The sequence below is a fragment of the Lichenostomus cassidix genome, chromosome 10 (assembly GCF_008360975.1).
Source record: "Lichenostomus cassidix isolate B80296 chromosome 10, HeHo_3.0, whole genome shotgun sequence".
In the NCBI taxonomy this organism is placed as follows: Eukaryota; Metazoa; Chordata; class Aves; order Passeriformes; family Meliphagidae; genus Lichenostomus; species Lichenostomus cassidix.
This window is the reverse complement of record NC_139491.1, coordinates 709,959-722,119: the sequence shown is the minus strand read 5'-3', so window position 1 is coordinate 722,119 and position 12,161 is coordinate 709,959. Positions and strand designations below refer to the sequence as shown.

Genomic DNA, 12,161 nt, shown 5'->3' with positions numbered 1-12,161 from the left:
AGAGGAAAAAGTAATGCGCCCAACGTGGGGCTCGAACCCACGACCCTGGGATTAAGAGTCCCATGCTCTACCGACTGAGCTAGCCGGGCGCCACGCTCACCCATTTGCAGGCTCAGCTCTCGGCACCGCCCAGCCCGCTCTGCTCATTCCCGCTCCGCCCGCTAGAGGGCGCGGAGCCGGCTGGTTTGTGTATTTAACATTATCTCCTAATTAAACATCATCCCCTCACCGAGCCGGCACGAGCGGGGAGCCAGGAGACGTCCGGGAAAGCTGTGGAATGCCGGGGCCGCGAGCAGCCCCCGAGGGTTATTGAAGAGCACCGAGTTATGCCCGGTTTATGCTCCCGCTTGGTTTAAACCTGAGAGAAAATAAAAAGAGAAAGCGCCGGGTAGTGGAGAGGGGGAACATGGCAGCCTCAGCGGCCGTTTTTCATTTTTGACCGAAAATTCACCTTTTTTTTTCAGCCACCGCTACGGGGCGCCATCGAGCCACGGCGGCAACGCGCAGGGTAAGCTCCGCCCCTTGATCTGCATAACCCCGCCCAGCTGATCTACATAATCACGTCATCCTAATGTGCATAACCCCGCCTTCTCATGTGCATAACCACGCCTATCTAATGTGCATGACCCCGCCCACCCGATCTGCATAGCCCCGCCCCCGCCGTGCCCATCCCGCCCGGCGCGGAGCCCCCAGCCCGCCGCAGCCATGGCGGCTCTGGCCGCGCTGCTGCCGCTGCTGCCCCTCGTCCCTGTCGCCGCCGCGCTGGCGCTGGCCGCGGCCGGGGGCGCCGCGGGGACAGGTCCGCGGGGACGGGAGCGCGGGAGGGGCGCGGGCTTCCCGCGGGGAGGAGCGCCGTGTGTCCGCGGGGATGCGGGCGGGATGTCCGCGGAGCGCGGGGTGTCCGCGGGTGTCCGCGGGGCTGAGCGGGATGAGCGCTGGGGGTCCGCGGGGATGCGGGCGGGCTGTCCGCGGGAATGAGCGGAGGATGAGCGCCGGGGGTCCGCGGGATGTCCGCGGGCTGTGCGCGGGGATGCTCGCGGGGCGCTCGGCGGGACGGACCGGACAGCTCGGTGTCCCCGGCGCCCTGCGCTCGCCCCGGCGGGCTGGGCACGGTCGGAGCCGCAGCCCCTCTCCTCTCCCCGCGGCTCCTCCCGGCTCTCTCCGGCTGGGGAGGCTCCGCGGAGCTCGGTGCCTGGGGCTGCTTTGCCCCCAGAGACGGCGCCCCAACACCGTTTCAAAGCAGGGATTTGATTTTCGGGCGCTTTTTCGTTGTTTGTGTGGTGGGTTTTTGCTGGCAGCTGGAGCCGAACAGCGGCAGCGTGTGCGGGGTACCGGCGGGCAGCCGGGACAGAGCCGAGCTCCGGAGCTGCCCGAGCCCACCTCGCCCCGCCGTCCCTAACCCTGACCTTAACCCTGTCCCACGGCAAACCCCGGCCCTGCTCCGTCCCAGCGCACACCAGTTACCAGATCCAGCTGGGCTGTGCTACCTCATGCCGCTGCCGCGGGAGGAAGGGGTGGGCGAGGAAAGGTGAGGAGCCCTGCAGGTAACCACCGCTCCCGCTGTCCCCAGAGCCACCCCCGCCGCGCTCCGGCAGCGACATCGTCCATCCCATCAAGGTCGACGAGAGCGGATCCTTCCTGTCCTACGACTTGTCCCACCGGGCCCTTCACCGCAGGTCTCCTGCCTCCAGGAGCAAGTTTCTTGCCTTCTATGAGCTGCAATACAAAGGGCAACCCCTGAAATTCAACCTGAGCCTGAACAGGCACCTCCTGGCCCCGGGGTTTGTCAGCGAGAGGCGTTTCGGGGGCATCGCTGGTGCGAAGATCCAGCCTCACTCCTACAACTCCTGCCACATGCTCGGGGAGGTGCGCAGCCGAGTGCTGCAGGGAGGGCTGGCTGCCCTCAGCACCTGCGATGGCCTGGTGAGTACAGCCCCGACCCACGGGGATCCTTATCCATAAGGGAACAGCAGGAGCTGGGGGAAACCCCTTTTCCTGCCAAAATCCCCAGCCGCAGCACAGTCAGCATCTCCTCACGTAGGTCTGCTGCAGCCATGGATGAGCTGACTGTAAATTTCCCGTGGATTTCAGTGGTTTGGGAATTCTCTGGGCTGTGTTTACTTGCTTGTGGCCAAATTCCCAGGGGGAGGAATTCTCTGCCTTCTAGTCCATGACTGTGGGATTGTGAGGAGCACCTCTGGAAACGAGGGGCTCAGGGCTGGAGGTGCTACTATAACACAGCTCCCAGGTAGTGAAGCTACTTGCTGTTTCCTAAACTCTCTGCTGCTTTATTCCACTGTAGATACTTCCTAAGGCAAAAGTGACCTGGGAGAGTGGCAGTCTGGGGGAGAGAGTTTCAAACCTCCTGTGGGGTTGAGGAAGTGATCCCATATAACTGGAGATGCAGTGCTCATGCTGGTGTCTCAGTTTGGAGGGAAGACAGCTCCATCAGATCCTTCATGGCTTCCCACTGCCAGAGGGCAGGGATGGATGGGATATTGGGAAGGAATTGTTCCCTGGGAGGGTGGGCAGGCCCTGGCACAGGGTGCCCAGAGAAGCTGTGGCTGCCCCTGGATCCCTGGCAGTGTCCAAGGCCAGGTGGGACAGGGCTTGGAGCAGCCTGGGATAGTGGAAGGTGTCCCTGCCATGGCAGGGGTGGCAGTGGATGGTCTTTAAGGTCCCTGCCCACCCAAAGCACTCCATGATCCTGTGATTCCATGATCACTCCCATTCCCAGGTTCCTCGGGGTCAGCCTGGGTGCAGGTGGCCTCATTGTGCCACTTTGTGTCTCCTGGCAGAAAGGTGTGTTCCGGCTGATGAACGAGGACTATTTCATCGAGCCTGTGTCCAGCAGCCCTCAGGAGGAGGGAGCAGCTCAGCCCCACAGGATCTACAAGCGCCAGGTGCCCAAGGACAGGCCAGAGCAGGGCAGGAGGTCCCCAGCTCCACAGGAATCCTGTGGCGTGCCAGGTACTGTCCCTGCAGCTGCCTTTTGGCAAAGCTGGTGACACCAGTGACTGATGTGTGCTGGAGCTCTCGCTCTCATCTGCCCCTCCCAGCGCTGCTGCAGGCAGGGGATGATGTGGAGACTGAGCATTTGTATCATTTCCATGAAAACTTTGCTTTTTGACCTGGCAGAGCATTGGACTTTGGGAGTGGAACTTGGTCTCTGCCCTGGGGATTCCTGCTGTGGGCAGAGTGCTTGTGGCTCCTTCCTTGTCCAGAGCAGATGGGTTGGGTAAACTCCTAAATCCAAGATTTTAAGTACTGAGGAATTTGCTGTGTTCCCAGAAGTTCATGGGCACTTTACTCCCTGATGAAGCTGCATCTTCCAGGCAGTGCATTATGTGCTGCACATTTCCTGGAGCTCTCTGCTTTCAGAAACTGGGATTTGTTTCTCTAACAGGGTTATCTTCAGGCATTTTTCTGATAATCTAAATTAATTATTTAATCTGTGGTAATGATCTTAATAGCTTCTTCTAGGCTTTGAAGTCTATTCTTGACTCAAGTGTATTCTGGACTTTGAAGTCTATTCTTGAAAATTAATTTCTCTGGGCATACCATGGCCTGTGTGTTGGTCATGTGGATCTCCTGTGTACTCAGGGCTAGAGGGGTGGATGTGGATGTGATATGGGGAGGAATCCCAGGGTCTGTAGGGTTTTGGTGCCTGCCAGCCTTTCCCTGTGCTCTGGTGTTGCTGGCTTGCTGTGCAGAGCCCCAGCTGCTGCTGGGCTGCTGATGTTTAACTCCTGGCAGCAGCAGGGCAGCTGGGTGAGTGCTTGACAGGGATCATCCCGAAGGGAAATACCCCTGGGACCCCTGGGACCCTGTGCTCTGCAGCAGCCAGGGACACAGAATCAGCTCCAAGGAAGCTGCTGCCATCAAACTGTCGCAGTGGAATTAGCAATCCATCAAGTGCTCCAGATAGTTGGGATTGTTCAGGCTGGGGGATAAAACGCCCTTTCACAGCTAACGTTCAGCACAGCCCAGGAAATGTAGGAGTCCATTGTTAGGGAAGTGAGGCTGAGCCCTCAGAAAGCAGCCATGAAAGCGATTCCCACTGAGTGGGATGAGGTTTGTAAAGCCTTCACCCAGCTTGGGGCTGACCCTGACCTTGCTCTTGGAGCCGGGTCACAGGAAAAGTCCCGCTGGACAATTCCCAGTTGCTGGTGTGCGTGAGGAGCTGCTGAGCCCTCACCGCCTCCAGACTGCTCAGCCCAGTGAACATTCCCCTTGTTTCCCCTTGGGAAGGAGCAGAGCTTGCTCTCCATGTGCCTGAGGGGATCTCTGTGCTGTCCTGCAGTGCCCAGGACTCTGGGGTTTGTGGGATTTGACTCCAGACATCAGTCCAGCTCTGGGGGCACAGAGTTTGTTGTGCTGGGAACTGTCCCTTCCTGAAAAATACAGATTTGGGATGATCCGAAATGTTGAGCCACCACGTTTTTTTCTCAGGTTGTTTCTCAATCATCTCTGCAGGGTTGGCTATAAATTCCTGTGTCAGCACAAACTCTAAGACTCTGCTCTGGGAGGCTCCTTGTTCCTTGTGGAATATTGCAAACCCTGTTCTGGTCAAAGAAATGGCTTCAAATGCTTTCTTTTGGTTGTTTTTTTTTTGTGTTGTGCTCATGTGCAAGCTCAGAGCCCTTTGGAACAGAGCACAGCAAAATGCACAGGAGCTATTGAGTTGTGGGTCTGTGTGTGGAGCCTTCTCCACACCAAAGGTTAATCCTTTGAATTAAAAAATAAGATCTTTTATCAAACTTGCAGACATTTTATCAAGGAGTAAAGTCCTTTTTCCCCCCTTAAATCGCTCAGAGTCCCAGGAAAGCCTGGAGCGGTGGGAGAGGCGCAGGGAGCGGTGGGAGCAGAAGCAGCACAGCAGGAGGAGGATCAAGCAGCGTTCCATCAGCAGGGAGAAGTGGGTGGAGACGCTGGTGGTGGCAGACACCAAGATGGTGGAGTTCCACGGCAGTGACAACATCGAGAAGTACGTGCTGACCGTCATGAACATGGTGAGTGAGGAGCCATGGGATCCTGGCATGGTGTGGGTGCAGAGGGACTCAGAACCCATCCAGTTCCACCCCCTGGCCACCCTGCACACCTTCCACAGGTCTGAGCCATGTCCATCCCCTGTCCCATCCCGTCCCAGGGAGGGGACAGGCACCACCTCCCTGCATCAAAGACCCCAGGGCTGCAGGGCTGATCCCTGGGGGACCTTGGCAGACCCTGAACCTGCAGGGAGCTCCCACCTGCCCTTGGCGTGGCTGCTGTGCCCAGTGCCCCAACCCCAGCTGGGAATGGGTGGTTGGCAGCAAACCCAAAACCTCCCTGTGGGCAGGAACAGCTCAGCCAAGGCCGTGGCACCTTCCTGAGGGGCTGCAGGGCTGTTCCCTTGCTGAGGGAAGGACAGCCAGGTCGTGATTCTCCACTGGGGATCTGGGGGGCTTTGCTGGCACCATCAGACAAGCAGATGGGTCTGGGGGAGGTGGCTCAGTCTGTCCTCTGCCAGGGTAGCTCCTCTTGGCATTCCATAGGAGAGCTTTGGTGGGTGCCAGGGCAGGGTGGGATTGGGCACAGGACCTCAGCTAACATCCCTGGGTTTCTGGGGGGTGAAGGTGCCCAGAAGCACCAAATTCCTCTGAGATGTTAAACACATCCATCAGAGTGAGAGCACAGGGGTTCCCCGGGCGTTTCTGGCTGAGCTCCAGCTCCACACAGATCATATCGAGTAAAATGGATTTCATGGCAGCCCTCACTCCAGGCTGTGCCTGTTCTTGTCTCCCATGTGGGGAATTCCCGAGATGCTGTCAGCAGAGCTTCCCCTGGAGCTGTGCAGCTGGGGATGCCAGCAGGGCTGTCCAGGCTGCTCTGTGTCCTTAGCTCTGTCCCCTGGCTGTCCCTCTGCAGGTGGCAGGGCTGTTCCACCACGCCAGCATCGGCAACCCCATCAACATCGCCATAGTGCGGCTCATCCTGCTGGAGCACGAGGAGGTGAGAGCAGAGCTGAGCCCTGGCAGGCAGGCTGGGGTGGGCTGGGAGGGCCTGGAACACCAGCATCCCTCCTGGGCTGTCCTTGAAAACCAGCATCCCTCCTGGGCTGTCCTTGAAAACCAGCATCCCTCCTGGGCTGTCCTGGAAAACCAGCATCCCTCCTGGGCTGTCCTGGCCTGGCTGACTGTGTGTGAGAGAAATCCACATTTGCTTCCTTGTCTTGGCTGGTAGAGCTGGGGACAACACGGGCAGAGGAGCTGCAGAGGCTGGGATTTGGGGTGGTTTGGGATAACACAACATCAGTGGGGTGGCAGAGGGCTCTGGGTGACTGAGTGGTCGTGTCCCAGCTGCTGTGGTGGCTCTGGGGGGTCTGAGGCCATCAGGGGCTCCACAGCCTTGTTCTTCACCCCCAGCCAGCACAGAGGGTTCCTGCAGGGGTTCTTAACCCCTGTTCCTGGATGATTTAATGTTTTGGTTGAAGCACAGATGAAAAGAAAGCAGGAAAAGGGCTGTCTTCCCACCCAGCCTGCAAGCTATAAACATGGAGCAGTTCCATCTGGATGGCAATCACTCCCAGTTCCACTCTGCTGTGTCTGGGATCAGACCTCTCCCCTCCCCATCCCAAAATCCAAACAGCTCCAGCAGATTTCCCTTTCTGTTGGCAGGAGGACCTCAAGATCTCCCACCATGCAGACAACACCTTGAAGAGCTTCTGCAAGTGGCAGAAGAGCATCAACGTGAAGGGAGACTCTCACCCCCTGCACCACGACGTGGCTGTGCTGCTCACCAGGTGAGGAGCCCCTGCTCTGGTTTGGTGCTGTTCTAGCAGCCAAAAACTCACCTGGGGGCAGCCAGGGGAACAGCTATGTGGGACATGTTGAAATCTCCCTGCCTGGACACCTCCATGTAGGAGCTGAAATGTGAAATCTGGGGATATCTGGGTCCTGGTGGCTGGAACTGCCGTGGGAGGTGTTCCTGCTCATGGCAGGGGGGTGGAATTAGGTGATCTTTGAGACCCTTTCCAACCTAAAGCATTCCATGAGTCTGTGATTCTGTGAACTGTCCCACATCTCAGGTTTAGACCTGGACACAGCTCCCAGCTGAGGTTTCCAAACCAGGTTTTCACCTTGGCCCGATTGCCAAGCCCCAGAACAGTTGGATCCTCCCAGGATTAACTCTCCTTTTTCCCTTGGAGGCTGGGCTTGGCAGGGGAGCCTCTGGGAAGCCCCTGACCTCCCAGGAGCTGGCAGGAATTCCAGCCTCTGGCCAAGTTTGTGTACCTTGCAGTCAAAGCCTGGTTTGAGGCTTTCAGGCTGCCGGGAGTTGGCTGTGGTGGTGCTTTGGGTGATGATTCACAACCCACAACAGCTTTATCTTCTCCGGGAAGTTGCTTTGTAGAGAAATGAGGCACTGCAGGCCTTGTACTTCAATGGAGCTGCTCTGCCTGGGTGGCTGGAGCTTCCCTGGCAAACCACAGCACCTCTGGGTTGTGCTTCCCCATAGCATTGCTTGATTATCCCCAGCATCAGCTTTATTTACACAATGGAATAAACGTAGCTGGGCTGGCCAGCAGCACCCATTAATCAGGCTTAATAATGAGCTGGGGATACTGGGAGAGGAGAGGGGAAAGGAAAGGTCATGAATGTTTCCCCTGTGGAAGGATGTTGGATGTCTCCATTCTCACTCCTGTTTGGCCACCATCCTGCTCCTGCTGCCTTCCAATGCCCTCTCTGCTCTGTGTCTGTCTGTGTGTCTGTCCGTGTGTCCCTCGGCCAAGGAAGGACATCTGTGCTGCCATGAACAGGCCCTGTGAGACCCTGGGGCTGTCCCACGTGGCTGGGATGTGCCAACCCCACCGCAGCTGCAACATCAACGAGGACACGGGGCTGCCCCTCGCCTTCACTGTGGCACACGAGCTCGGACACAGGTAGTGCCCCTTCCTCCTGCTCCTCCTCCTCTGTGTGCTGTGGGGTGGACAAGGATGCACGGGGGGAAGTTGGGAGATGGTTCCCAAGTGGTTCCTTGCTGGTGCAAACTCTCCCTTGCTGCCTGGGGGTTTCATTCTGCAGTTAAGTTTTGGGCTGTCTCAGGTTTAATGAGAACCACGTAATCCCAGCAGCCTGGAGAAATTGCACCTGGGTATTGTCCTGGGGTGGACAGGAAACCTGGGAAGGTTTTGGAGCAGGGCTTGCCCATTGAGAAGCTTTAAAGTGGGATCTGGCTGCAGTGTCAGCAACAGAATTTTGCTTGCCCCAGTCTCAGTTAAATTTTGATAAAATCACTTGAACAGTGCAGTTCCCAATAGACATCTGTGTGTGGCAAAACACCCACAGTAGGTTTAACTACTCGATCTTGTTCAATATTCCTGAGTTTTCAGTGAAATAGAAGCACGGGCCCAAGGTCAGGGCAGTGTCCTGGGTGTCACTAGAATGCCCCCAGGGCAGATCCCTGTCCTGTCCCTGCTGGGAGCGGGGCTGGGGCTGTGCCCGGTGTCGCGGTGGCTGTGGTGGCTGTGGTGGCTGTGTGTGGCTCACCTCCCCTCCGTGGGCTGTGCTCTTACACAGTTTTGGGATTCAGCATGATGGAAGCAGCAATGACTGTGAGCCAGTTGGGAAAAGACCTTTCATCATGTCTCCACAGCTCCTGTATGACACGTCCCCCCTCACCTGGTCCCGCTGCAGCCGCGAGTACATCACACGCTTCCTCGAGTGAGTGCTTCCTGCTCTTCTTCCTCCCTGGGGGGCTGGGGGGGTCAGGGAGCCCAGGGCATGGGGGATGTTCTTATCTCTGAGATCGTCTCTCTGAGGGTGTTGGGGGTTTTTGCTCAGAGGAGCTGTCCCTGGATCCCTGGGAGTGTTCCAGGCCAGGTTGGATGGGGTTTGGAGCAGCCTGGGACAGAGGGAGGTGTCCCTGCCATGGCATGGCATGGGGTGAGGTGAGCTTTAAATTCCCTTCCCACCAAACCACTCTGGGATTCCTCGACCTCGCTGGTTGCCTCACCCTGTGCTCTAAGGGGGGTCAGGAGTGTTTGGGGTGGCACAGATCAAACCGGAGTGTTTTTCCTGGTGCTCTCTGCAGTTTCTGCAGAATCTCTTCGATTCTCTCTGCCTGACATGGCCAAGCCAGACCCAGCCAAATTCTTCCCTGCCTTTGTTTATTTTTAGCAGCTACCCGTGGCTGATTTTTCAGCCTGTTGTTAGGAAGTTCCAAGGAACTCAGCCCGGAGTGTGGTTTGTCAGCCAGTGGCTTGCACTGGAGGAACTTTTTCCTCCCTTGCTACGGGAAGGTTTGAAAGCAGTGAGGAGCAGCGAGGGGAGAGCTGGGCTGGGAGGCTGCTAGGGCCAGGTTGCTGCTCCCAAACCCCAGCCTGGGACACGTGGGCTTGGCCCCGTGCAGGGGAATTACTGCTGATTTATGGCTTTCAGAGGAATGGAGCTTTCCCGCATCCGCAGCGCTCTTGGCCCTCAGCTTTTAACCTTCACTTTGGGATGAAGAATTTCCTGCTTGTGCTGACCTTGGGCTGCTGCGAGCTGTGCTGGGGGAGAGACAGAGCAGCTGGAAGCTCCTCTGGTGGGGTTTTGGTCTCTTTGCTCCCCCAGAAGGAGCAGCTCTTCCTTGGGAGCAGCAGGGTCTGTCACCGGCTGTGACACCCCCGGGGCACGGAGAGGCCAGGGTGCTTTAATGGGATGTTGGCAGGAGAACAGCAGGGAGGGAGCCAGGAAACTGAGCCCTGCTGACCTGGGGTTGCTGGATGTGCTTGGAACAGACCTCACGTTTGGAAAAACCACCCTCTCGGATGACGATGATTATTATTTTACACGAGGTTATTATTATTTTACACGAGGTTGTTATTATTTTACACGAGGCTGTTGTTACTTTCCAAGCACTGCCGAATGTTTGAGCATCTGAAAGTGATTCCCAGCAGTGGCACAGCCCCAGCACTGCGGGTCAGCACTGGCTGCAGCTGGGGCTGGAGGGTCAGGGTCTGCCTGGACATGAGGGGACAGTCACTGGGAGAGGTCCTGTCCTTGCTGTGGCAGCAGTGTCCCCAAGGAAGGTGTCCCCTCGCTCAGGCCAGTGTAGGATGCTGGCACAGGGGGGCTGGTGATGTTTCTGTGCTGGAGGGACCCTTCAGGCTTTGCTCTACATCAGACAAGCAGATTTTCAGCCTCTTTCCTCAGTGCTGGAGCTCTTCTTCCATCATCCTCCTCTCCCCAGGGCCTGGAGCCTGCTGCCCTTCCCCATCCCATGCCACTCCTCTGCCAGCTCCACCAGCTCCATGTCTGTGCAGCTGATTCTTCCCAACCTCCAAGCCTTGCCTTTGTTTTTGTTGAATTCTGTCCTGGCTTTCTTGGACCCTTCCTCCAGTTCTCTGGGAGCTTTTGGAATTTTAATCCTGCTCTCAAATGTATCTGCAGATCCTGTCAGGCTGCTGACAGATGGGGATTCAATCATCGTTCCATCTCCTCCATCCTCCAGCTCGTTAAGGAATGGGCTGGAACAGGCAGAGCAGCACAGCCTCTGCTTTTCCCTGTGGATTAGGATTTACTGCAGATCCCTGCAAAGCCACGGGGAAACTCAGGCCAATTTTTCCAGGCTTGGAGAAGTGTTTTGGCCAATTGAACAGGCCAGTAGAATGCCTGTAAAATATTTAACAAAGAAATTGATTCTGGAAAAGCTGGAGGGCTGAGGCAGATCCCAGGTGCTGTGCAGTGACCCCACAGTGTGCCTGGCACAGGCTGCACCAGCACCCCCTGTCCAATCCATGCTCCATCCAGGCTCAGCCCCACATCACCCACAGGGATCCTTCCCTTCCCTTCCCACCAGGCTGGGAGCAGCAGGATGCTCCTGCTGTTTGGAGTTTGCAAATGGAGACTTCCAAGCTGCTGGGCTGCTGAAAGCAACCCATTTCCTGATTTTTCCCATAGGAAAATATAAATATATTGCAGTGAGGATATAGATGGGGCTTTAGGGTCTGTCTCCAGCCAAGGAGCTGTGTGCAGATGTCCCGTGGGGAGCTCAGTGGTGGGATGGGAAAGGGAGGAGGGGTGCTGGTTCTGCTGGGCATCACTCCGTGGCACTGCCAGCATCCCAGAGCAGGAGCTCTCCTGCTTCCAGCCCTTGTTTCCATGCTGGTTTGGGTTAGAAAGGAATCTCATTTCAAGTTAATTCAGAGCCATTCCCAATCACAACAAACCCGAGTAATCTGATCCACCTCCGCAGCCTTGCCAGAGGCTTGGCCTTGCTGGAAACAAGTTTGTTTAAATCAACACTGAAGGCTGAACTGGTGACAATTCCATGTGTGTTTGGGAAGTATCAGAGCAAAAGCAGTTGGAGCAGAGGGAGGAACTGCCTGCCTTGGCCACTCCACTCCCACCTCTGCTCCAAAGAAATGCTGCCCAGCCTGGCTTGTGCACTTGTGTACTGGCAATGTGGGGGTGAGCACCTTTTGGCTGCTGATAATCTCCTTTATTCCTGTTAGCAGGGACATTTCTGGAGGCTGTGGGTCCACCGGGATGCTTCTGGTTGTTGCCTCTGCTGTCCTTGGCCCTTTGCCTTCCCCATGTCCTGCCATCCCTGGGGGACACGGGGGGATCGCTCTGGGGGTGGCAAAGGTACCCAGAGGTGCCCATTGGCACCAGAACAGCTCCAGGGACTGCAGAGCCAGGGTCGTGTCAGTGGGACATTCATCAGCTGCTGCTCCCCCTGGCACCTGCCTGGGGTGACGCTGCTGTGACCTTTCTCTTTCAGCCGGGGCTGGGGGCTGTGCCTGGATGACCCCCCAGCCCAGGAGGTGCTGGACTTCCCCTTGGTGCCCCCGGGTGTCCTGTACGACGTGGGCCACCAGTGCCGGCTGCAGTACGGCCCCTACTCCACCTTCTGCGACAACATGGACGTGAGTGGGACCACAGAGCGTGGGACTGGGGGTTCTGTGGGGTTAGGGTCTGCTGGGGCTGAGCTCTGCCTGCTGCAGGGCTGGATCTGTGCAGGAGGGCTGGATGTGTGCAGGAGGGCTGGATCTGTGCTGGTCAGGAACCGTGTCCCTGTGTTCCCACAGAGTGTCTGCAGCACGCTGTGGTGCACGGTGGGGAACACGTGTCACTCCAAGCTGGACGCGGCTGTTGATGGCACAGCATGTGGGGACAACAAGGTAACAGGGGGGACACCCC

The 12,161-nt window shown here is 57.3% G+C and overlaps 1 protein-coding gene and 1 non-coding gene across 3 annotated transcripts in view; one reads left to right on the top strand and one right to left on the bottom strand.

Moving 5' to 3' along the window:
* Positions 1–16: 16 nt before the first annotated feature.
* Positions 17–89, bottom strand: TRNAK-CUU (transfer RNA lysine (anticodon CUU)). The gene has a single exon. It is a non-coding gene; the product is annotated as a tRNA-Lys (tRNA).
* A 468-nt stretch (positions 90–557) lies between these two features.
* ADAMTS7 (ADAM metallopeptidase with thrombospondin type 1 motif 7) overlaps positions 558–12,161 on the top strand; it is a 33,081-nt gene continuing 21,477 nt past the window's right edge. The window contains exons 1-10 of one of the 2 annotated variants that reach the window (XM_085070199.1): positions 558–799; positions 1,571–1,923; positions 2,799–2,970; positions 4,816–5,012; positions 5,908–5,991; positions 6,657–6,781; positions 7,769–7,918; positions 8,556–8,699; positions 11,743–11,887; positions 12,050–12,142. In XM_085070199.1, coding sequence (XP_084926325.1) covers positions 706–799; positions 1,571–1,923; positions 2,799–2,970; positions 4,816–5,012; positions 5,908–5,991; positions 6,657–6,781; positions 7,769–7,918; positions 8,556–8,699; positions 11,743–11,887; positions 12,050–12,142 — 1,557 coding nt within the window. In that variant the 5' untranslated portion in view covers positions 558–705. The remainder of the gene's footprint in view (positions 800–1,570; positions 1,924–2,798; positions 2,971–4,815; positions 5,013–5,907; positions 5,992–6,656; positions 6,782–7,768; positions 7,919–8,555; positions 8,700–11,742; positions 11,888–12,049; positions 12,143–12,161) is intronic. The other variant, XM_085070198.1, reaches the window with a different exon arrangement.